This window comes from Mus caroli, unplaced genomic scaffold, assembly GCF_978045245.1.
Source record: "Mus caroli unplaced genomic scaffold, Mus_caroli_1 scaffold_14, whole genome shotgun sequence".
In the NCBI taxonomy this organism is placed as follows: Eukaryota; Metazoa; Chordata; class Mammalia; order Rodentia; family Muridae; genus Mus; species Mus caroli.
Window position 1 is genome coordinate 63,411,143 of NW_028227269.1, and position 26,395 is coordinate 63,437,537.

The 26,395-nt window shown below is 41.9% G+C and overlaps 2 protein-coding genes across 5 annotated transcripts in view; one reads left to right on the top strand and one right to left on the bottom strand.

Moving 5' to 3' along the window:
* Positions 1 to 4: 4 nt before the first annotated feature.
* Fkbp3 (FKBP prolyl isomerase 3) lies at positions 5 to 11,410 on the bottom strand. The gene is made up of 7 exons (XM_021178957.3): positions 11,250 to 11,410; positions 7,471 to 7,572; positions 6,502 to 6,609; positions 4,311 to 4,446; positions 3,389 to 3,456; positions 1,281 to 1,378; positions 5 to 269 (listed from the first exon to the last, which is right to left on the bottom strand). Exons 1-7 carry the CDS (start codon positions 11,355 to 11,357, stop codon positions 215 to 217), a joined length of 675 nt encoding a protein of 224 aa, XP_021034616.1. The 5' UTR covers positions 11,358 to 11,410; the 3' UTR covers positions 5 to 214.
* Positions 11,411 to 12,978: 1,568 nt separating this feature from the next.
* Positions 12,979 to 26,395, top strand: part of Fancm (FA complementation group M) — a 58,317-nt gene continuing 44,900 nt past the window's right edge. For all 4 annotated transcript variants that reach the window (XM_021179626.3, XM_029484735.2, XM_085830391.1 and 1 more), the window contains exons 1-4: positions 12,979 to 13,552; positions 14,463 to 14,635; positions 19,377 to 19,454; positions 25,123 to 25,281. In XM_021179626.3, coding sequence (XP_021035285.1) covers positions 13,081 to 13,552; positions 14,463 to 14,635; positions 19,377 to 19,454; positions 25,123 to 25,281 — 882 coding nt within the window. In that variant the 5' untranslated portion in view covers positions 12,979 to 13,080. The remainder of the gene's footprint in view (positions 13,553 to 14,462; positions 14,636 to 19,376; positions 19,455 to 25,122; positions 25,282 to 26,395) is intronic.

Here is a 26,395-nt window from a genome sequence, read left to right on the forward strand (position 1 = left end):
TAAGTCAAGACAATCCATGACATTTTTATTGAGCCTTTTAGATTAGGAGGTAAAAGGAAAGCAGCTCTCTTGAATACTTTACATAGCCGTAGGAAAATATCTGAGACTTAAAGGGATTATGTTTCTAAATTTTCCAGTTGACTCTTCCCTTACAAGCTCTAATTAGCCACAGCTCATTTTTATGTTTGCTGATGTCCGATCTGAAGTACTGGTTTCAGTCAATATCTACTAATTCCACTTCAAAAATGAGCTTGGTGTTTGGTGGAATTCTGTGGGAAAAGGTCAAGGAAAACTTGAAAAGTGCATAATATTAAGAGTTGAAAAACCAGATTATATGTGGTAGAGACAGAATTAAAAGATCTAAGGTAAGCCAGAGATTATGCCAGTAGATTTAAGAGGACAGTTTTGTATTTGACTCAGACTAGCTTGAGTTTCTTAAAAGTATACTTGATAATCAATACCTCACTAATGCTACCAAATTAGCCAGTATCTTATGAAGGTTGCACTGTATTCAAAACCTATATGTTGGCAGAATTAAAAGACAAGTTTAGGTGTGCTTGGTGGTGCAGTTTTAAATCCCAGCACTCAGAAGGCAGAGGCGGACCTGAGGACAACCTGGTCTGTACAAATTCTAAGAAACAAAAGGTGAGAAGGCTTTCTTCATGATTTCACATGAGATGAATTTAACATTTTGAAGACTACAAGGAGGATGACCAATCCCAAACCTCACACCTTATCATCTATAAATTACAGTATCAAAACTAATTGGGCAAACAAGAATGGAATCACCTTTCCAATTAACTACTAGATCAATTTACTCTAAAATGGTCTAGAATCATTGCCTTTCTGCGTTTTGTAAATGTTGACAAACTGGGCCCTATCATACAAATACTGTAATCCTTAATAAATGCTTACTAACATTATTTGTCCTGTGGTCTCCTTCACTTACACGTGGTAAACTTTCATTTCTAAGTTTTTGATTTCTCTAATTGTAAGAGCAAGACAAGGTCTGACTATTGTGCATTGACAGAAAACCATACTAGATGGTTCTAGTCAGTGTCCTGAGCAGGGGGGCAAAGGGTATTCTCCACATCAGGAAGACTATCTGGAAAGGAGTCTTGGTTTGTTGGCTTGCTTCTGTGAGCACATACATACCCACAACATACCAACGGAGGTCCAACAACTTGTGGGCATAAGAATCTTGAATCCAAGAATTCAGGTTACAAGGCTTGGTGGCAAACTTGGGTGGGGAGGGTGTGTGCTATAAAGGAAAAGGATACTTGGCATCGGGCTGTCCTTTCTTTCCATAGGCCCATTCTGGTTCAATCTCCAGTCGAGCCTTTTCTCCTTTACTCATAGTCAAGAGCGCTTCATCCCACTAAAACCAAAATAAGTTATGGCATGTTTCAAAAATCATGTAACAAAGAACAACAAATATACCTAATTTTTTTTTTAATTCTGTTGGGGGCTGGAGATGGCTCAGAAGTTATGGGGACTTGGAGATGACTTCAGTTCTCACAACCCACATCAGACAGCTCCTCCTGAAAAACCCTCTTTTAACCTTTATGGATAACCATACACAGCATATATAAAACACAAAATATTTATGTGTGTTGAGACAGACCCTGATGTATCTATGTAACCCTGGCTTGTACTCCTTGTTAAAGGCTCCATTCAGCCTTTTTTCTTTTTTGCCTTGTTGAGTTAGAGATCAAACCTTGCACTTGTCAGTCAAGCTACATCCTCATCTAAAACCTTTACTTGGTATTTTGCATTGTTTTGGGTCCTACACAGGAATCTTAGGCATAGAGAAAGCAGTCTCTTTTTTTTTTGTTGTTGTTGTTTTGTTTGTTTGTCTTTTGGTATTTTGTTTTGTTTTTCAAGACAAGGTTTCTCTGTATCGCTCTGGCTGTCCTGGAACTCACCAGGCTGGCCTAGAACTCAGAAATTCGCCTGCCTCTGCCTCGAGTGCTGGGATTAAAGGCGTGCACCACCATGCCCGGCTCAGTCTGTCATTTTTATAGCTACATTAAGTAAGCATTTTAGTTATAACATTTTGGATGTCTGGGGAGCTACAATTTGAACAATGGGTAGTCTCTAACATGAAAATTTGAGGAAATTTTCAGCACAATTTCTAATTTCTTCAGTACATTGTAATAATAGTTAATCCTAAGTCTAACATCCTTAAGATTTATTTTCCATATGCTTGTGCAAACAAAAGCATGCTGATTTTAGAAATAAGAAATAATTCCTGTTCCTACAAGTATTTCAGTGGAATAGATGTTTTCATTATATGTGACATAGCTATATAATGTTTTATAAGAAGCCTAAATGTGAAAGGCTGTTTTCAGTCACATTACCTTACAAAGAAAAACTATAAGGTACTATATATTGGCATAAATATATGAGTCCCTATTATATCAAATTATACTCAGCTTATACCTTTGGGGTTTGTAAGTAATTGTCTTATTTCAGACAGGGTCTCTGTGGCCTTGGGAGTGCTGGAACTTATCTACATCTGCCTATAGAGTGCTAGGTATGAGCCAGCATGCCAGACCCAGGATTCTTATTTTATAGATGAGGAAAATGACACATGGAAAACTAGTACCAGATCAGCCAGCAAGGATAATATGATATCTGTCTGACTTCAAAGATTATTTTTACTGTATCACCAATCCTAATTCTTGGATTTTAAAAAATGTTTTTGTGGGAGGCAGACATGGGCGGATTTCTGAGTTTGGGGCCAGCCTGGTCTACAAAGTGAGTTCCAGGACAGCCAGGGCTACACAGAGAAACCCTGTCTCAGAACCCCCCCCCAAAAAAAAAGGGGGGGGGATGGGGGGGGGCTGAAGAGATGGCTCAGTGGTTAAGAGCTGAGTTGACTACTCTCTCAAAGGATCCTGGTTCAGTTCCCAGCAGCCACATGGCAGCTCACAACTAAATCGAGCTCCAGGGCATTCAACACCTTCACAGGAACATATACCAATGTACATAAAATTGAAAAAATCACTTAAAAAGTGTGGCCTTGTTTAGAGGCATTGCTGGAGGTGGTTGGTCGCTGAGGTTTCAGAAGCCTAGGCCACAGGCAGGTACCTGGTACCTGCCGATCAGGATGTAAAAATTTTAACTATTTCAGCCCCTATGCTCTTGGCTATGAGGTTCATGAACTATGCAAAAAGTGTTGTCTTGGTCATGGTGTTTCTTCATAGCTACAGAATAATACTTAAGATGCATTTAGAATCTAACCTAGGTAGGACCTTTCACATGGTAGGCAAGTGTGCCATCGCAAAGCTGCTCCCCTTCCCCACAATCCAAACTTTTTACAGCCTTACAACACAAATGGCACGTATTTAGAAAACCTATATACTCATTTGCCATCTTTACTTACTCCTCTGATAACCTTGCCTACTCCGACCTTAAAACTTAAAGGCTTGGCATTTTTCTTCTTCTTTGAACCTGCAAAACAGATTTTCTTTTTAATTACCTTCTAAACTGTAATGTTAGGCACTTAAGAACTACACAGTCAAGTTACAAAATAATTTTAAAGCGTGTTTGAAGTATGTTTTATGATACTTTATGTATACCTATAGCTGCACACCTCAAGGGTAACACAGGAAAGCAGAGAACCACTAAATAACATGCTCTGTTACCTTCTTTCTTCCATTGAGGTAGAGGCTCACTGTGTAGCTGGCATAGTCCCTGAATTTGCAGTGAATTTCTGCCTTTTGTTTCCAGAGTGCTGGGATTAAGGCTATGAGCTACCACACCCAGCTCATTTTTTCTCTTTTATATTAAAATCCTAAAGCATTCTGAAGCACTGCTAGGTCTGAATGTCATTTTTCCTTACTAACTTGATACTGAGGCTTGGTCCCCAATGTTGACAGTTTGGGGGAACCTTCAAGAGGTGATTGTATGCATATTATTAATGCTTTTGTTCATAGGAACAAGTTCCTCACTCCTGCGGAGCTGAGTAGTTGAGGGGTGGACTACTGGCAAACAAAGCAGGCAGAGAGCACTGACCTCTCTCAATCATGGCCACAAAAATACCACCAGGTGTGCAGAGGATACCACTTCCACTTGGAGCACTACGGCTCACAGCTAAACCAAATCTCTAACAATTTCAAAAGATCTAAAACAGACAAAGCTTGCAAGTTCCTCATCCCTTGCTTGCCAAATAATCAAGATTAGCCAGCCAGCAACCTATGAATGGTAGAATACTGCCAAGAAAATCTTGGTACAAACGACATCAAGGAAAAGAAAAGCAAAGAAAAAGAATGCCATCTGTCTACTGCACAAAAGTTAACACTTACTTGTTTGAATGTTAGTATCAAAAACAGTCCCATCTGGGAGTGTCCCAGTATACCAGCAGTGAACAACATCCCCCTTTTTAGGAAAGTTGGTTTTATCTCCCTTTTTTAGAATAGATTTTGTGTATTTTGGTGGACCCTAAAAATAAATGCATATAGTTATTTATGTTCTTTTTAAAAGATGACAGAAACATTCTCAAAGATCAGAGTGATAAAATATCAGTAGCCAACGTCTATAAGACACTGTCAACCAAACGATGAGAATACTATTTAAACACAAGGCTATAACTGAAAGCCATATAACTTAGAGCTTCTTAGGAAATTCTTATGGCAAGATTGTCATTCCAATTCTCAGAAAACTTCTATTACATTAATAAGGTATTATAACCCCTGACACACACACACATACACACAAATTTGAGTTGTACTGGCACCAATAATTGTATTACTAGATTTTTTTCATCCTAGCTTATGAAAATTAATAGTTATACTGCCTCCATCCACAACCTGAATATGACTACTAAAGAATCTTAGATGGACCCAGGACACCTTTAATCCTAACACTCAAAGAGACAGACAGCAGATTGTAAATTCAAGGCCAGCCTAATATACATACCGAGTTTCAGGCCAGTCAGTTACAAGATGACATATACAAAAGAAAAATATCCTGTTAGCCACTAAGTACCCATGAGAGCAATAAATTGCATTTTGATTTTGAAAATAATGTGACTTTGGCCAAGAATTGATCAACTTCACATGAATTTAGACCAGATCTAATAAGCACTGTCTGCTTCATTTCTTCACTATTTTTCCTGTTGTTCCAAAGTACAAGCATAGAAATAACAGAGATGGGTACAGGATCAGTAAGGGAGAAATCTAGAAAGGAGAGAATGTATTTTTGACTTCAATATTCCCAACTTAACAAAACAAGAGCTTGCTTTTTCTTTCTTCCCCACCCCCGGAGTTTTATTTCTATACAGGAGAAATAAAAGGAGAATTTAAGTATTCTTAAATACTTAAATGTCGAAAGCTACAGGGCTTAAAAATTATCCTTTAAGATTCTTTGAATTGCTTCTGGCTCTTAGGAAGTTGTATTTTTACTAGAAAAATCTTTCTATACAAATTTTGGGGGGCCAAGGTATGACTTACATAGCCTCTTACTGCCTTGGTACTCACTATGTAGACCAGGCTGGCCTCGAAGTCACAGAGATCTGCTTTCCTCTGCCTCCTGAGTGTTGGGTTAAAAATATGTACCAGCACCTTTTTTCTAAACTCTTTAGCAATATGCTATCTATCTTGCCTTACAATAAATTCATCCAAACTGCTTTATGTGTACATACCTACAAACATAAAATTTGTGCTTCTGACCAATAGGAAAAAAATTCTAAAAAAGTAACCGGCTCTCTGACTTAACTACACCTTAACTAACTTCGATACACCTTAACTTACACTCTGTGAAAACATACCCAAATGCTTTAAAGATTGATACTGACTGCTTACAGCTGGATCTTGCATTGGTTGAGGCACAAAGATGAAGAGTTTGAAGCCAACCTAGACTACAAGTAAAATCATATCTCACCAACAAACAACCCCCCTCCAAAGACTTTACCAGATTCTTCAAGCTTTATACAATAACATAAAACTTGGGTTGAGAACAATTAATCATGAACTCATAACTTAAAACCAGTTGTGGACTATTTTCCATAGCTAGGCACACTATATTCATTACAAAGGCTAATAATATCTTAAAGGAAGTTTCTTTAATTCACCCTGACTTGGCTACGGAATCGGGTTCTTAAAATAGTCCAGAAACCTTGGGAGCTTTAGCCAGAAGCTCCTAGCTAGCTCTTTGTTTTATTTCTATACTAAGAATAGGGAGAGTCACTGTAGTCCAAATCACAGCTTAGTTCTAAAAACGTGGCTATATTCAGCCATGCCTCAGTTTATTTATAGAGATTTAAAGCAAATGTTAGGTGGGCTTGGGGGTGGGGGTTATCAGGCTTTTAATGACTGCTAGTCAGGTGATGGAGGCCAGCCTGTACAACTTAGTGAAGCCCTTCTCAAAACTGAAACAAGTACTTGCATTAGTTTAATGGCATAACCCCTATCTACCTTTCATGAGGGCTAAGTCCAACCCTACTACTACATATAGAAGAAAAACAGAAGAGAAAGGTAAAATATATTATATACAGACCTCATCAAGAGTCTCTTCAGACTTGGAGTCTTTGGGTTTATCGTCACTAAGCTTCACATTCTTCACCTGGTCAGACACTTTACTTGTAGTTTCAGTACCCTTGAAACGCTGTAAAAAAAACATTCTAAGATGAATACTGAGGACAAGCTAATAACTAGGAGGAGTATCTAGCATTCCCTTTCAGGAAATGAGCATCTGCACAATGAAGACACTGATCAAGGAGTGGAACAAAGCCCACTACCCAAGGGGATCGCCTGAACACAAAGATATTGCTGATTTAAATAGAAAGTGAATAAATCATGACCCTTAAACCACTGCATGGTAAAAATCCTAAACAAGTGTCATGACCTTCAGACAAGCAACTCAGATAAGAGATGTGTACACTCATAGATCATTCCATAAAAATGTTCTTGAAGATGATGACTGCTTTAGAGTAAACAAATGTTAAAAATGTTTTAAAAATCTATTTTTCTTAAAGGCTACCCAAACCAATATATTCTTTAACAACATATTATAACAATGTAGAGAATGCCAACTGACTTAATGGATTTATGACCTAAGAATTTGCAAGGCAGTGGTGGCACATGCCTTCAATCCCAGCACTTGGGAGGCAGAAGTAGTCTGATTTCTGAGTTCGAGGCGAGCCTGGTCTACACAAAGAAACCCTGTCTGGAAAAACCAAAAACCAAAAAAAGAAAGAAAAAAGATTTTGTTTCAATTTATAACACTAGGAAATTAAAAAACAAACAAACAAAAACAACAAAAAAATGGTTCCTATAAAAATAACCCAAACACTGAACCATGTTTTAAATTAACCTTGCTTGATATGACAAAGCCCAATTATGATCACAGCTAAGAAAAACTATGGGTGGAAAAACCTCACTCTTCAAAAAGAAAACTGCAGTTAAAATTTGTGTGTAGAAATAAAATTTCTAAATGAAATTCTTTTAATAGGATATGATCACTTACCTTACTTTCAAAAAGATGATTATAGGCATTAACCAAATGGTCCTTATTAGCAGTCTTGGCTACATTTTTTATGTTTCCCAGTAATTTATGCTCTGCAAGAAACTACAAAGAAAAAAGCTGATTAGTTCAATCATTTTCCCTCAAGTAGAAAGGATCTAAAATAAGAAATGTACTCTGGAGCTGAGGCTGTAACTCAGGAGGTAGAGTGCTTGACTGATACACACAAACCACTGGGCTCTATTCCACACACCACATCAACTGCATTTGCACACCTAAAATCCCAGCACTGAGAAGCAGCAAGGCCATGGCCAGGTATATAGTGAATGCACGCCTAGGCTGAGGTACATGAGACCCTGTCTCATTATAGTCTGAGACAGGAGGATCCCTTCAGCTCAGGAATTCAAGACCAGTCTGGTCAGATAGTAAGACCCTGTCTCAAGACCAAGAAACTTAGAAACAATCTTTTTGCGCTAGCTGCTGTGATTTTTAATAGAAATAATGAAGAAATAAAACAAACACTGTACTTTATATCTCATTCTTTAAAAGCTGATTTTAAAATATCAGGTATTAAAGGGCTACAACTATACAGTATATATGGCAGACAGATTCATTCTAACCTTTCTCCCATTACAGAATACCCAGAAAAGATTATCTAGACATTAAGAATACTATAAACAGTTGCTTCTGATAGAATGCTTTTTGCCATGCCTTTGGAAGCCTCAAGCCAAGTCGGGAATAGCTACCAGGACCCACTTACAACCTACTATCTGGTGATAGTAGGATAGTGTATGGCTTATGGCATCATATTATCTGGACTAAAATCTTAGCTCTTACCCTAGTCTGGGATCAAGCTTTTCAAAAGACTCATGTTTAGTCTGATGACCTGGGTTCAATCCATGTGTCCTGAACGGTAGGAGAAAACAGGCTCCTGCAAGCTGTCTTCTGAGCCCTCCACCACATACACACAAAGTAAAGTTAAAAAGCACCAGGTTCCTTATTGTACAAGATTAGTAGAAGCATGTGTATCAAGAGTGATGAGAGAAAGTTGAAGTAGAATAATAGTCACATTGTAAGGGCCTACCTAACAAACCTGAATTTGATCCCCAGAACGCACACCCAGAGAACTGATTCTTACAAACTGTCCTCTGAATTCCACAAGTGTCACGGCACTCATGTCCACACACATTAAGCCAATATATAAATAAGTGTGAAAACAAAGCAGCTCCAAGCCTGAGCCAGGATGAAGAGCTCACAAGCAAGACTGCCTCAAGAAGCAAAAATTAAGCAACAACAACAAAATCAATAATCAATTCATAGTGTGTTCATCTTAAAATCTGGTGACAGTACAAAATCTTGTGTGTTAAAATTAAAAAAACAAAAACAACAACAAAAAAAAACCCTTGTATGTTTGTGAGTGCCTATGGGCACTCCAAAAGTGTAAATGTTATGTTCAAGTCTGAATTCCCTATGTGGAAGTTTGAGCCAGCTTGAGACAGGTTCTCTCTTACAGGCTAGCTGGCCTAAGAGCTTCCAGGGATTCTCTAGTCCCCATTTCCCATAAAACGCTGTGATTCTAGGCGCATACACATGAAGTCTCCTACAGCTTCAGAGTGGTTCTGCCATCTGAACATCATAACATCATGCTTGTGAGCCACCCCTCCAGCCCTTTATTCTAGTCTCCTTCCTTTACTGTATTTTCTTATTTTCTCAAGCTGTCTCCTCCAGCTAAGAGTTTTGGAAACTTTCAACAGAAAGTCCCTACTGCACTTTTCTGCCTTTGCTTTTTCTCTTCTTTCCTCTCTCAATATGTAACCCTGGCCAGCCGAGAATTGACTATGTAGTTAGTCTAGGCTGACCTGCAACTCGGATCTTCCTGCCTCTGGAATTAAAGGCATGCACCACCACGATCTCTACTGTAAATGAGAAAAGACTGGCGAAAGGAGATAAAAGTTGGTTATATAGAAGCAATCAGTTACTTCAGCACTCTTGCCATTTCTTTGAAAGAGTCCAGAAAAATACCTAAAATATAACTATCTAATAGTTTATGAGTAACAAAAATAATGACCATCAACTAATTTAGGTAAGAGACTATCACTGGGGAACAAAAATTATCACAAAACTGTTATATGTTCCAAGTCTCTTGAAATGGTCCAAGTCAGGTCAGTGGCGCCAAAGAGTCTAGAAGAAGAAAAACAATTAAAAACTTTACAGTCTACATTGGGATAAATAAGCTGTTTAAAGACAGCTTAAAGAAGTACAGTATTGAGGTATTAAATGCCCAACTCTACTGCTGAACATCATAATGGCTCAAGAGAATACCCATTAAAATGGCAAGTGGGTCTATCCACAAAGGGGTCTTTTCCTTTCACCCTTGTATATTCACTCAAACAGTTCTACAGTGTACTACACGTTTCATAAATATGGCTGGACCATATCCTGACGCCTGGAGAAGCGTGAGAGTTCTCAATCTCAATCAAAAAATACAATCTTTTCAAAAGAACCCAGAAACGTTTTAAACTGAAATGGCAGGACTGTAAAAACACAGGCATGAGTATGTGAATGATCACTGGAAAATACCCATTTAAATGTCACTAAATGCATTTTCATATTTTGGAATCACACAACACTCGCTATCTTGACATTTTAGAATCTGAAAATCTGTAGCAAAACTTAATTTAGGCTGCACCTTCTATTTTAAAATGGTAGATAGATGCATATCATGTATGACCACTGAGGCAGGGCAGTGGTGGTGCGCACCTTTAATCCCAGCACTTGGGAGGCAGAGGCAGGTGGATTTCTGAGTTGGAGGCCAGCCTGGTCTACAGAGTGAGTTCCAGGACAGCCAGGGCTATACAGAGAAACTCTGTCTCGAAAAAAACAAAAAAACACACCCCCCCCAAAAAAAAAACCCAAAACAATTTAACTGAGGTAAGAAACATGACGTGATGGAGCAGGGCTGTTATTCCTAGCACTTGCTAGATAAAGGTAAGGACATGGGAGTTTTAGGCCTGTCTGGGCTATATGAGATGTTGCCTCCAAAAAGATTAAGGAGTCAGGGGACTGGGGTGGGGGTGGGAATGAATGACCGACCGTTCCTGAAGGACAAAAGTCTAACAAAATAACCCGTGACTACAAAATGGGTGGCTAAGATGCAGACAAGGCTGAAAGCTGCATTATACAACTAGAATTTTTCAAATCTGCGTGCTTATAATAACTGAAGCCCGCCGTATTAAAAATTCACATTTAATTCCCCTAAGGTTATTTTGTAAAAGATTTGTAACAACAACAAAAAAAAGTTAAAACAGTAATATGTGGGTTTCTGAAAATCACGGATCATAGTTCGGTATTTAGTACATGGGTAAGACAAACTAGATGCACACGAGGCTCCCTCGCATCTTTACACCCCTCCCTCCCATTTCCCAGTGGCCAGCACTATGCGCCCGGTCAGCATGCACTCCCGAGTCCTCGCCCCCGCCTCAGACGCCAGCATTTCAGGGTCCTTCTCCTCAGGTCCTCGGCCCTCCCAGATCCTGTCTGAGATTTAAATCTACGGCCGCAGCTCCAGGGCCTGCCCTAGGAAATAAGGGCCGAACCCCGCGGAATCTGGGGCGGCCCAAGGGGCGGGAGAGTGGGAGCTCACGCGGGCCGCTCAGGCCTGGCCAGCACCGGCCACAGAGAGCGAGGGCGGGGGCACCGAGGAATCCGGTATGTAAGGCATTTCCAGGGGGGTGAAGCTGCCCCGGGACGCCCCGGCCTGGCCGCCCAGATGCCTTTGGTACCGAATCTGAACCGTGATCCTGCAGAAACTTGATAATGTCCTTCTTGGGCAGCTGCTCGCTGCGCAGCTGCTCCACGGTCCATGCACGCTGCGGAACAGCCGCCGCCATCTTCCCCCGCTGCTGCTGCTGCACTGAGCCAGCCCGCCTCAATCCGGCGCGGTCCCGCCCTCAGGGCGTGGCCCGGGTTTACGCCACGCTCTAGGGGTGGGGCCTCCGCCTTTCGGAGTCAGCCCACACTTTCTACGCATGCGCGGCGCTCGAGGAGGCGGGGCTTCTGCTTTGCTGAGCCTGGGAGCTTCTTCTGTCCACTCTCTGTCCGCACGGGGCCTGCGGGGGACTCCGGGGCCAGGCCGCCATGGTCCTAAACCGGATTGGGTCATGAGCTACGGTGATGTCAAGACTGGGCTGTGAGGGCCTTGTTGAGTAGAATGAAAATCTGTGCAGGTCGCTTGGCCAGCTGCATGCAGTGATGATGTCAAACTTTATTTTGACGCTTTCTGAGGCGTTCTTTGGGCATTCACCACGACCACTGGTTTATTATTTACGGCTTACTATGTCTTTAAAAATACAGATTGTGAACGGTTTAAGGGAAATAACAGCATTCGGGTTTCAATCTCATTTTATCTAGTTCTACTCTAATCTTATCTGGATTGGCCTGGTCCTTGCCCATCAAACAATTGACACAAAACTAAATGCAAACCTCCCCCGACAGAGCTTTGCCTACAAATTTAGAAACTTGAATAAAACAATGTAATTACGGTGTACTTGAAATACCTCTTTCCGATAGTGAGGGTGGTGTATGTACAGCAGGAGCTTCGCGTGTTTGTACTTTGCTTCAGTAACCGAGGGAATAGATGTTTACCGATTTTGTACTGGTACCCAAGACTAAAAGCAGAAAGCTATCACTAACAGAACTGGGCAAGAACACTTACTGCTCTATATCTGTAATTATTATGTGAGAGTTAAGATATGAAGTGTATGTCTGTAGCACTTAGGAGCCCTTATAGCCCCTTACAAGATGAGGCAGGCTACATGCAGAGTTCCAGGCCAGAGTGGGCCTCAGAGCAAGAACCCGTGTGAAACAAAAACATACGGAGGAAAACAGAAAAAGAAATCCCATGACAAAAATGTATTTGTTTTAGTTTCTCAATGAATGCAGGGCCAGAGCACATTCTTTAGACAGACAAAACATTAAAACAGCCATTTGTATAACACAAGACTGCATTTTCTCAGCATAGATGGAGAAAAATATTATTTATCTCTACTTTGCTTCAATCATGTTACGGTTACAAACGATGACTGAATGCTTGCCCTGGGGTCCCGAAGTAATGTATCTTAACCCCGTAAGTAGTATCTCGTTAGCAGTGACAGCTCATTGAAAGCACAGCAAAAACTACATTCTATTTACTTATGTTACTCTTGGCCTGGAAACTCTGGTCGTCAAGGATGACCTTGACCTGATTCTCCAGACTCCACCTCAGGCCAGAGCCAACGCGCCAGGTTTGAGATTGCCTTCAAGCCCGCTAGAGGGATGGGAAGGGTAACAAAACGAAAACAAACAAAACACACCAAAACTTGCAAAAATGCTAAATCCAGACACCTCCCCAAGCCTGTCACACACTTCGCGCAATACGCATGCGCTTTAGCAGGTTTCCGGAGTGGCAACCAATCATCTTCCCGCCGCAAAATCCGCGGCCGGTTCTTCAACCCGGCAGTCCCGCCCCCGGGACCCACTGGGTCGCTGGCCCGAGACTAATGGGCATCCGAGTCGCGACGGTTGCGCTGCTGTCCGGGCGGGTTCCTCAGCGGAGCTCCGCTGCTGCTGGGCACCATGAGCGGACGGCAGAGAACGCTCTTCCAGACGTGGGGGCCGAGCCTTGTGCGGGGCTCCGGAGACTCGGGATGCGTCCAGCCGCGCTCGCCCGCGATGGCGGAGGTGCTGCCGGAGGAGGACGACGAGGTGCTGCTGGTGGCGGCGTACGAGGCTGAGGGGCAGCTGGATCCCGGGGATGGCGGCTTCTGCGCGGCTGCGGGAGCCCTGTGGATCTACCCCACCAATTGCCCCGTGCGCGACTACCAGCTGGACATCTCCCGGAGCGCGCTGTTCTGCAACACCCTGGTGTGCCTGCCCACCGGGCTGGGGAAGACCTTCATTGCCGCCGTGGTCATGTATAATTTCTACCGCTGGTTCCCTTCTGGCAAGGTGGTTTTCATGGCACCCACGAAGCCCCTGGTAACACAGCAGATGGAAGCCTGCTTCCACGTAATGGGTATTCCACAGTCTCACATGGCTGAAATGACAGGTATCTTGAGAAAAACTAGGATCCCTGGGAAAAGCTGGCTCTTGTGGACATAGCTATGCCAGCAGAATTACTCAATGCAAATGTGTTCATCTTACATTCTTTCCCATAAGACGTCGTCTGTCGGTAGCAAAGCCCAGTCTGATGCATAGACTTTCTCTAGTTACCTTCAGAAGTATCTTGTAAATTGCCAGTGTTTTGAAACATTTGTATATGAGTGGGGGGTGGGGCGGGGCGGGGCGGAATGCTAAACATATTTCTGGCATCAGTCCCAGGAAGATTTCCCCGTTGAACAGTTTGCTTCCCCTCAGATCATCATCTTCTCCTTCTCCTCCTCTTCTACATTCTTCTATAGGCATTATTACCTAAAGACATTGTAGTTGCAGTCTTAGATAACAGCTTTGACCCTTGGGTTGCATCAGAGCTCCCAGGTGTCATTACAATTGTCCAGCCCTTCTTCCTTTAAGTAGAGTACCAGAGCATGAATGTATTCAAAAAGTAGGCCAGACTATTTATTTATAGTCTATAAATGATGGTCTGAAGTTTCCGAGTGTTCTCTGTCCCTCTGTGTGTTTCTTCTGTTTTGTGTTCCTGTATGGCTTGGCTGGCCTGGAACTCCCCAGATAGAGCGAGCTAGCCTTGAACTTACAGTTGTCCTACCTTAAGCTCCAGAGTCCTAGGGTTACAGGGAACTTTCGCTACATCCTGCTTCACTGTTACTTTTTTTTGTGGGGGGGAGAGGGGGGTGGTTCGAGACAGGGTTTCTCTGTATAGCCCTGGCGACATGTCCTGGAACTCACTTTGTAGACCAGGCTGGCCTCTAACTCAGAAATCCACCTGCCTCTGCCTCCAGAGTGCTGGGATAAAAGGCTTGCGCCACCACGCCCGGCTTCACTGTTACTTTTGTTCACAGGTTCCACTCAAGCTGTTACCAGGAAGGAGATATGGTCCAGCAGGAGAGTTCTTTTCCTGACACCGCAGGTCATGGTAAATGACCTTACTAGAGGGGCTGTTCCTGCCGCCCACGTAAAGTGTCTTGTGGTGGATGAAGCTCATAAGGCTCTTGGGAACTATGCTTACTGCCAGGTAATCATTTTGTCAAATGCTAGTTTGTAGAGGATGCATAAATTCTTAAGGGCCTTGGGGGAATAAGTCTCAGTGATGGGAACTATTGCTAGTGTGATTATAAACGCCTTGCGTTCACTCTGTCAGAACAGAGGGTGCTGGGAAATCTCTCTTGTCCATTTAGATCTGTATTTGCTGCTTTTCCCCCCCTTTTCTTTTCTCTTTTCCTCTTTCTTTCTCTTTTTTCTTTTATGAGACAGCATCTCTCTATGTAGCGTTGCTGGCCTGGAATTCACCAGGCTGGTCTTGAATTCTCAGAGCTCTTCAGGCCTCTGATAGGCATATGCTACCACACTCAACTCTCTGATATCTTCTTAATTTTAGCAAGAGTATTAGTCATGGTTCTCTAGAGTCACAGAACTTATGGGTAGTCTTTATGTAGTAAGGGAATTTGTTGATAACTTACAGTCTACAGTCCAACTCCCAAACAATGGCAGCTGCAGCTGTGACTGGAAGTCCAAGGATCTAGCAGTTGCTTAGGTCCACAAGGCAAGCAGACAAAGAAGAGAGAATCTGCTTCCAATGTCCTTATGTAGGTCCCCACTACAAGGTGTGGCCCAGATTAAAGGTGTGTGCCATCATGCCTGGATAATGTCAGATGTAGGTTGTGTTTCTTGCCTTCCTTCCCAGTAAGGAATTTCACCTTTAAGAATTTGCTTCCCACCTGGTGTGGTGGCGCACGCCTTTAATCCCAGCATTCAGGAGGCAGAGGCAGGCGGATTTCTGAGTTCGAGGCCAGCCTGGTCAACAGAGTGAGTTCCAGGACAGCCAGGGCTACACAGAGAAACCCTATCTCAAAAAACCAAAAAAAAAAAAAAAAAAGAGAGAGAGAATTTGCTTCTCCTCATAACTTATTCTCTTCTGTAAGAATTATTTAAAGACATTATAACTTCATTCTTACATAGCAGCTCTCTTTAACACAGAGCCAAAATGAAACATTCCAATGAACTGTCTGTTTGTTTGTTTTTTGAGACAAGGTTTCTCTATATAGCCCCGGCTGTTCTGGAACTCACTTTGTAGACCAGGCTGGCCTCGAACTCAGAAATCCACCTGCCTCTGCCTCAGGAGTGCTGTGATTAAAGGTGTGCGCCACCACTGCCCAGCCCAATGAACTGTCCAATTGTCCTCCCCTTAAATAGAATACCTGGTATGTAAGCCTTCTTAAAGTAGGTAAGACTGTAGTTATAATGTTTAGATAAGCCTGGTCTTAGTTTAGGCAATAAAGTACAATATATGTGGAAGTAATGATCCCAGTTTTGGAAGTGGATATCCACTGCCTATGTTTGGATTGACAACCAATGGCAATAAGATGGGGTAAGATGACAAACACTTGTCAGTCTTAGGTGCATGTACGTGTGTACATGTATGTGTGTGTGTGAGTGATAAACATATGCAACATACTTACTAGAGGCAGTTTGGTCATAGATTTACTTATCTTACACTAAATGGAATTGTCCCTCTCATTGCCTCTTCTATTAAGCAGCGTACCATCATCTCCTCCACCTGAGTGTTTGTCATAAAGGCACTTTTTAATACTGTTTTTATTTACTTTTAGCTGTGTGTCTATATGCATGTGAGTAGGTGGGTCTGGGCACCTGTGACTGAAGGTGCTTTCAGAGTCCAGAATAGGCGGTAGAGCTAGAGTGCCAGGTGGCCAACTTGGGAGAACCCAGGTTCTCTGCAAGAGCAGTGTGCACCCTTAACTGCCGGGCTGTCTCTGCAGCCAAAGTAGCCTTTTAAATGTGTCCAGTTTGAAGGTATCTGTGCTATTGTCATTGTTTAGATAGGGTCTCCCTGCGAGTCCAGGTTGGCCTCTGACTTGGATTGCTTCTGACTCAGCCTCTACCATTATAAGTGTATCGTAGCCAGTGACTAGAGATGTATCAGATCCTCTATGCGGTAGGGAATGAGGGGTAGATCAGTTGGAATGTTGAACTCTCAGTATAGGCTTGTATAGCTACTTTGTAGTATAGAAAACAGGTAGGAGCTGATATTAGGATAGAGGATACAGAGTGGGAATACAAGAGAGAGAAGGTTTGATTTCACTGCCAGTTTAGCAGTTTGTAGTTTCTGTGGAGATGATATATATTGTTTCTGTATTACCCTGTATTATCCTAGAGAGAATTATTTATTTATTTATTTACTTACTTACTTATTTTAGTTTTTCGAGATAGGATTTTTCTGTGTAGCTCTGGCTGTCCTGGAACTCACTTTTTAGACTAGGCTGGCTTTGAACTGAGAAATCTGCCCCTGACTCTACCTTTCAAGTGCTGGGACTAAACATATGAGCCACTGTGCCCAGTAGGAATTAAATTTCTTTTTTTTTTATTTATTTATTATTATATCTAAGTCTTCAGATGCACCAGAAGAGGGTGTCAGATCTCATTACAGGTGGTGCACCATGTGGTTGCTGGAATTTGAACTCAGGAACTTTGGAAGAGCAATCAGTGCTCTTAACCACCGAGCCATCTCTCCAGCCCCAAGAATTAAATTTCTTACCATTACCATTTTAGCTGTATCTAGGAAATATATCACATTTGGGAAAATATTTAATTATTGTTTCTTTCTTTCTTTTTGTTTGTTTGTTTATTATTTGAGCTAGAACTGGCTTTGAACGCCAAAGCTGAGCTGGAACTACTACTGATGCTCCTGCCTCACCTGTTCCTCAGTGCTGGATTACATCACTCATCACTGCACCCATCCTGAGAGATAGTTTAAACTTTTTTTTTCCAAAACAGGGTTTCTCTGTATAGCTCTGGCTGTCCTGGAACTCACTCTGTAGACCAGGCTGGCCTCAAACTCAGAAATCCGCCTGCCTCTGCCTCCCAAGTGCTGGGATTAAAGGTGTGCACCACCACCGCCCAGCTAGTTTAAACTTTTTATTCCAACCACTTGGAAATTTATTTATAGAGTTAGCTTGTATTTTATTTTCAAAGGGTAGCAAGGCTGTGATTTAATAGAAATATTTGAATATAGGCTTCAGTACAAGGATTAATAGAAGGCATTCAGCAGAGGTAGGCTTCTCTTAGAAGAGTCTCAGAGAGTGAGACATACCAGAGTGCAGATACAGGCTCCTCAGTGGGCAATCACAATCTTTTTTTTCCAAAAGCTGTAAGTCTTATACTTTTAATAATAAATACAATTGAACATGTGTTGACTTAAGTAGTAACACACAGGCTTATATCATTCTAGATACAAATGACAAAAGGCACACAAGCACAGGGTAGCCCAGGCTGATCTTAACCTTTTGTTTTTGTTGTTGTTGTAGTTGAGGGGTGGTGGTGGTAGTGGTGTCGGGAATTGTGACAGGGTTTCTCTGTGTAGCCCTAGCTGTCCTGGAATTCCCTGTGTAGATCAGGCTGGCCTCAGATGCAGAGATCTGCCTGCCTCTGCCTCCCAAGTGCTGGGATCAAAGGTGCCTAGCTGGTCTTAAACTCTTAACAGTCCTTCTCCCTCGGTCTTCCAAATGCTGGCAGTATAGCTATGAGCAACCCACCAGCTCACTTCCCATGTTTGATAGTTTGGTAGATGTACGCGGATGTAACACAGGTTACTTGGCCCAAGATATTGTCTGAACGAATGCTTTGAATCCTGGTTCTCTCTCTCTTTTTTTTAATAGATTTATTTGTTTATTTTATGTATATGAGTATACCATCGCTCTCTTCAGACACACCAGAAGAGGGCATCAGATCCTATTCAGATGGTTGTAAGCCACCATGTGTTTTCTGGGAATCGAACTCAGGACTACTGGAAGAGCAGTAGGTGCTCTTAACTGCTGAGCCATCTCTCCAGCCCCTGAATCCTGGTTCTCATACAGCAATTCCATTTTAACTTGAAGTACTAGAGATGAAACTCGCCCCTCAGCCTACTGGATAGATAGCCTACTACTGAGCGTCAGCCCCACCCCCAATTACTTTTATTTACATTTTTTTGTTATTATTTGCTTACTTAGAGATGAGATCTTGCTTGTGTGGTTCAGACTATCCTTGAACTTACTGTAATCCTCAGATTCTTACACATTTGCTTTTCATCCTTCTACAGTATCCGAGGATGTCACCTCTAGCACTCTGCTGGGTAGTTCTTGTCAGCTTGTCACAGAGTCACCTGGGAAGAGGGGGCCTCAACTGAGGAGCTGCCTCCACGGAATGGGCCTAGGGATATGTCTGTGGGTCACCTTGATTAACAATCATTGTGGGGTGGCCAGCCTTGCTCATGAGTAAGCCACAATTGTCTGTCTGTCTGTCTTTCTTTTGTTTTTTTTTTTGTTTTTTGTTTTTTGTTTTTTTTTGTTGTTTTTTCGAGACAGGGTTTTTCTGTGTAGCCCTGGCTGTCCTGGCACTCACTTTGTAGACCAGGCTGGCCTCGAACCATCTATCCTGGGATATGATGCCCTCTTCTGTCATATAGGTGTACATACAGATATGTACTCATTTACATAAATAAATTAATCGTTTTAAAAAAATATCTTAAATATGGTTGAGCATTAGTCGAGATCCAGCTTGAATATTATTAAATCTAAATCATTTGTTTATGGGATAAAATGATTGATGGTCATTCCATACACCAGACTATCACTGTACCAATGGAGGAATAACCGTAACAGACCAGACATAATGCCCTGTTAAATTGAACCACTATTATTTTCACATTGAGCAGATGAAATTAAAGTCCGTTTTTTTTTTTTTTTTCTTCTTTTTTTTAGGTGGTAAGAGAATTGGTCAAATACACCACTCACTTTCGAATCTTGGCTCTTAGTGCCACGCCAGGTAGTGATATCAAGGTAAGTACTGTGACTTTCCATTTATTATGTGAAAGAAAACACATTTTTTTTTTCTTTTGGTTTTTCGAGATAGGGTTTCTCTGTATAGCCCTGGCTGTCCTGGAACTCACTCTGTAGACCAGGCTGGCCTCAAACTCAGAAATCCGCCTGTCTCTGCCTCCCAAGTGCCGGGATTAAAGGTGTGCACCACCACGCCCGGCTAAAACCACAAATTTTTATATGAATAAAATAAAAATAAAATGAATTTTTATAAGTATGAATGTTTTGCCTCCATCTATGTCTGTGCACATGTGCATACCTGGTGCCTAGGGAGGTCAGAAGAGGGTGTCGGATCCTCAGGAACTAGAGTTAGACAGTTGTGAACTGTCATATGGGTGCTAGGAGCTGAACCTGGATCCTTTGGAAAGACAGACCTCTTAACCACTGAGCCAACTCTCCAAATCTTAAGATGTGGTTCTTGCCTCAGAGTATTTTTTTAGTTAAACTAAGTCTGAATTCCTTATGTTTTGTTTTGTTTGTGAGGTAGTTTTCCAGTTTACTGTTTACCTGGTATGTCTTGAGGACATTTTTACCACTGCAGAAGTTTCTTTGCAGTAGTAGGATCTGTCCCTCTCTCTTTTTCCCCCCTCTCCCTTCTTTTCTTTCGTTTGGAGACTGATTCTGGTTATGTTGCCAGGCAGGCCTTCAACTTGCTCAAGGGATCATTGTACCTCAGCCTCCAACTTGGTTATGACTGCAGGCCCGAGTCTGCAGCAGCTGGTCTGAACCTTGAGTGCAGAGCCTTAAGCATGCTATGTCTGTGTTTTTCTGAGCTCCTAGCCTCTCTTTAGTATTTATTGAGCCATGCTCTCCCTAGGCAGGCCTGATCCTTGCTTTACCCTCCTGAGTATCTCAGGTTGCCACTTTAAGGGCCTAGCTATGTATTTTTTGTTTGAGTGTTCACTTGTTTGTTAAACTTGATTTTTCACTATTTTTGCCACCATGATAATTTGTAGAAGATTAAAATGTTTATATGACTTTCACCTTGCTTTTCCTGGTGTTAGTATCGATATAACTATACATTTAAACCACAATATTAAAAGGGCAAACTAATACCTCCTTTGCAGATCTTACTGAGCTTTTCCAGTGTGCTCCTCATACACACCACCCCCATGTTTTTTTGTACTCTGCATTTTGATCTAAGATCCTACTTTGTGGTTAAATACAATGTCTCTTCGCTTCAGTCCAAGATGTGATGGTAGTTCAGTCTTACTTCCCAAGACTGTGTGCTTTTTTTTTTGTTTTGTTTTAAATAATTTATATAGCATGTCTGCGTGAGGGTGCCCGATCCCCTAGAACAGGAGTTACATCCAGTTGTGAGCTGCCATGTGGGTGTCACTGGAATTGAACCCCAGTCTTCTGGAAGAGCAGCTAGTGCTCATAACCTCTGATACATCCCTCCAGCCCTGACGGTATGCTTTTAAAGAGTAGGCGTGAGCTGTTTAGTGGAATATCACTCAGTTTGGGTTTGTCTGGTGCTTTTGGGATGTTCTAGAAATGAAGTAGAACCTTGCTCCGCATAGGCTAGCAAGAAATGCATGCTATTGATCGGATTGGTTCTGGTCTTCTGTGTTGTAAGCTTCCCTTTCTTACCTTGTGGAGGAGCTTCACTGAAAGCATGCACACGTCCTGCTTCAGCATCTCGTTACAGTTCTAGCTGCAGCAGTTACTTCTTTAACATTGAAGCTTTGTCATTTCTTCCTTCCTTTCCCTAGTTTCTTTTACTTAGTTTTTTTTTTGTTTTTGTTTTTTGAGAAAGGGCCCTATGTATTTCAGGGTGGCCTTGAACTCGCTATGTAACTGAAGATGACCTTGAACTCTATCCTCCTGCCTTCACTTCTGAATCCTGGTCCCATAGACATGCAATCACCAGGCCAAAGAAATTCTGTGCTGGGAATGAACCCAAGTTATTGTGCTTCCTAGGGCAAGTACTCTCCCACTGCAGTGTATTCCTAGACAAGTTGACACGTACACTGCGACCTCTGCAATAAAGACCCGTGTTCTCTCAAAACCCAATTTACTTACTTATGTTCATGTGCACTAGTGTATATTCATTGTTTTTCTGTGGAATAAATCAGGCATTATTTTGTTGCCAGTTGTCTTAGTTCCCATTGGGAACATTTTGAAATGGATCCTGTGTCTGTTAGTAACACCACACACACTACAACACATATCACAGCACACATCACACACCACACCACACTACACATCATACCATACCACATATCATACCATACCACATATCATACCATACTACACCACACAACACAACACAATACAGCACACCACACATCACATCATTTCACACATCAAACTACAGCACACCATACACCACACCATACTACACATCACACACCACACACCACCACACCATACCACATATCATACCATACCACATATCATACCATACCACATATCATACCATACTACACCACACAACACAACACAATACACCACACCACACATCACATCATTTCACACATCAAACTACAGCACACCATACACCACACCATACCACACATCACACACCACACCACACCACACCATACCACACATCACACCACACCACACATCACATCACACCATACCACCTGATACTTTTTAAACGCATTTCTTAACCCCTGGTATGACAAAATCTTGGGGTGTTTTCTGCTCTGACCATCACCCATTTTTTCCAGGTGTCTTTGGGCACTAGTAAAAAATGCAGACTTTGCCCACTTAGTACAGGTAATTGAACCTGGGCTTCATGCTGTGCATGCAGTCTGCTACTGAAGCAATGCCCTAAGCCCCAAGTCAGATTCTGAATTATATTGCACAGCATCCTGGTTTCTTAGCAGTGTGGTCTTCATCTGCTGTTTTCTAAGGTTGTTTTACCTCTGACACACTGCAAGCCTCTTTTTTTTTCCTCTGTACGTAATCTTGTTTTATTCTTTGGCAATTCCATACTTCATATATAGTCTTTAGGACAAGTAGAAATTGCATCTCTTCTTCTCCTCTTTATTAATGCTTAAATATCCCCTTTTTAAAAAGATCTAATTAAACTAGATTATCAAAATCCAGCTTTCCTTGTCATGTTAGTTTTTCTTTGATGATTTGTGTGGGTGTGCATGTGTGCATAAGTGATGTTCCTGCTTGGGCTCAAACACAGAGTCCACAGGAGAAAGGCAGACATCTAGCTCTGTTACCCACCTCCTTTGATACAAGGCTTGTCACTTAACTTAGATGTATGCTGGAAGCCACCCAGCCCAGGACTCTTCTGCTCCCACAGTACTGAGTTGTAATGATGTACATATAGTCACATCCAGCTTCTTACTTGTTAGAGTAACCTTTACTCGGACCCAGATGGAGGTCTTCATGCTTTTGTAGCAAGCAGTCTTAATCACTGCTTAACCATCTATCCAGCCCTATTGTTTCTTAATTTAAAAGTCATTATAATTTGCCTTTTAAAAAGAGTATTTATCTTTCTGCCCCAACCAAACTATAAAATATATGCACACAGTAGTTAAGCCCATTTTACCAATAGTTTTTCACTAACCAAATGCCTGGCCTATGGAATTTACCCAAATATTTGTTGAGGTGGAACGGTAGCTTACAACTGTGATCCCAGCACTTAGTAGGCCTAGCACAGGAACATTGCCTCTAGTTTGAGGCCACTCTGAGTTATATAGTGAGATCTAGGCCAATATAGTTAAAATGACACTGTCTCTAAATAAATATTTAGCAACAGCAGGAAAATTGTTGAGTGAATGTGTGTGTGTGTATATATATATATATATATACACACATACATATACATACATATATACACATTTATATACATATTACAAACATATTCTCTCTCTCTCTCTCTCTCTATATATATATATATATATATATATATATATATATATATATATATATTATTTTTTAATGTACATGCCTATAGTTCCAGCACTGAGGAAGCAGAAGCAAGCAGATCTCTGTGAGTCTAAGGTCGACCTGGTCTATGTAGTGAGTTCCAGTATGACCAGAGCTACACAATAAAACACTGACTCTATTAAATAGATAATAATAATTGAAAGCCTTAATTTTATTTATTTAGTTAATTGGCTTTGACCTTCAAGACATGGATACTCTTGTAGTCCTGGCTGTCCTGAAATCACTCTATAGACCAGGCTGGCCTTGAACTCAGATCTGTTTGCCTCTGCCTACTGAGTGCAGGGATTAAAGGTGTGTGCGGCTGCCACTGCCACCACCACCCAGCTGAGCGTTAATTTTATGAAATGGTGTAAATGTGGTGCTTGCATCCATGGAGCTCATACAGTAAGCATGGTGGGTGCATTGGTCCTGTGTTTCAGGTATACAAAGGTGATTTAGATGAGATTGGTTTTGAAAAGGTATTTTATTATTTTATAAGTATGAATGTTTTGCCTCCATCTATGTCTGTGTACATGTGCATACCTGGTGCCTAGGGAGGTCAGAAGAGGGTGTCGGATCCTCAGGAACTAGAGTTAGACAGTTGTGAACTGTCATATGGGTGCTAGGAGCTGAAGCTGGATCCTTTGGAAAGACAGACTCTTAACCACTGAGCCATCTCTCTAAATCTTAAGATGTGGTTCTTGCCTCAGAGTATTTTTTTAGTTAAACTAAGTCTGAATTCCTTATGTTTTGTTTTGTTTGTGAGGTAGAATCTCACTTTGTAGCTTGACCAAGCCAGCTCAGTCAGTCAAGGAGTGAGGATTAAAAAGAAAAAGGACAATTAGACAAACACTGTAGCATGACCCCAGCCAGTTCTGAAGCTCTGGCGGGTTTATTTTTTCCCAACCTGCTTTTATACCATTTTAATTACATGCAAATAATAAGGTCAGTTCTAGGCTTAAGAACAAGCAAGACAATAAACACAAATAGTCAAGGAACAAGCAAGGCAATACACAGAGTCCCTTGATCACTTTTTCTAAGGGCTTATCCAGCTGACCAAGGTATCTGAACCTACTGCCCTGTCCTAGCCCAAAGTCATATTCATGACTGAAGGTTGCTTCTTTGTTCTAGCCTAAAATCAGATTCCTGCCTGAGCTTGCTTCCTTGTCCTGACCTGATGTCAGATTCCTACCTGAAGCCCATTTGCTTGTCCTTGGCCAATGTCAGATTCCTGTCTTGCAGCCCCCAAAGCTCTCCACAGTAGATCTGGGTTAAAACTTGGTCCAAAGCCCAGGAGGCCCTTGGCCATGAGGCCCTGCCAGGCATGGGGTTGCACCCCACAGGACAGGCTTGTTTCTTTTAACTACTGAATCATAGTGTTAGGGCTGTAGTCTTCTTACACAGTAGATCTAAGTCCCACTAAGTTTTTTTTTTTTTTTTTTTGGTTTTTCGAGACAGGGTTTCTCTGTATAGCCCTGACTGTCCTGGAACTCACTCTGTAGACCAGGCTGGCCTCGAACTCGGAAATCTGCCTGCCTCTGCCTCCCAAGTGCTGGGATTAAAGGCATGCGCCACCACCACCCGACTCCCCACTAAGTTTTAAGTGAAAGGTATTACATATATCTGTCTATTACTGTATCATGTTTTTGATGCAGGGTCTTGTCATCTAGCCCAGGCAAGCTTCAGATTTCTAAGTGTGCTGTCTAACTTATACCTCACTGTTCCTGTATAGGCTGTGCAACAGGTGATAACTAACCTACTAATTGGGAAGATAGAGCTTCGTTCGGAAGAGTCTCCCGATATTTTGCCTTACTCTCATGAAAGAAGAGTTGAGAAGCTTGTTGTCCCCCTTGGGGAAGAACTAGGAGCCATTCAAAAGACGTATATCCAGGTAAGCTGTTTTCATGAGTTTGGGGCTCTGATAAATAAGCTGGTAATGGGATGATCTCAGTTAGAGTATAGTAAACGTTATGCTGTACTTCGTATAGCAGAGTATATATGCGCCATTTCATTATCATTATCATTATAAAGTTGAAAAACATCTCTGAAATTGAAACTTTGGGGGTCAGCCAGCCCTATTTTCATATGCAGTAAACCATTTTTTTTGTATACAAAAATGGGCATTCGTGAAACAAGTAGCCTTCGGCTGGCTGTGGTGGTGCTGGGATTGCTTCTGGGTACCTACTGAACATATAGTTAAATAACTCTGGGCTTTATTTTTTTCCCCATGTAGCCTAGGCTGGATTCGAACTTGTGACACACACACACCCCCCAATCCTCTTGAGTATTAAGATTACAGGAATTGTGAACAGTCCCTGAAAGCTTTACACCTCCACAGGGAAACATCTGGGTGAGGGAAGACTAAAACTCAGTTTAGTCTGATTTTAGTAACTGGCCAATACTTCAGGAGTCTGACATCAACTCATTTATTTTTGTTGTATTTAAGCACACCACAAGTGTGGAAACAAGTTTTTACATAACAATTCACTCGGGCCCATGAGTACCACACAGGTTAAGACATGTCTACAAACTATATATGGCTTCATCCAGGTGGGTTCTGGTTGTCTTAGAAACAGTGCTCAAGATTAGGGTCTAGGGCTGGGCGTGGTGGCGCACGCCTTTAATCCCAGCACTCGGGAGGCAGAGGCAGGAGGATTTCTGAGTTCGAGGCCAGCCTGGTCTACAAAGTGAGTGTCAGGACAGCCAGGGATACACAAAGAAACCCTGTCTCGATTAGGATCTAGGGAGAATGACTGAGGTAAACAGGACCCATAGCCCAGAGGACCCAGGACGGCCTGACCCTAAGATAACTCAGAAGTTACTTAGGCTGCTGTAAAGCACGGGTGACGTCTCTGACAGGGATAAGCTGTCTGGCCTAGAAGGAATGCCCAAGGGTTTAGAGGGAAGGGTCTGGGAAAGCATGACTTTGTATTATAAACCAGCTGGCGTGCTCATCCCTGGGGAAGATTTCTCTGCCGCTCTCAGCATTCCTTAGTTGCCTATAG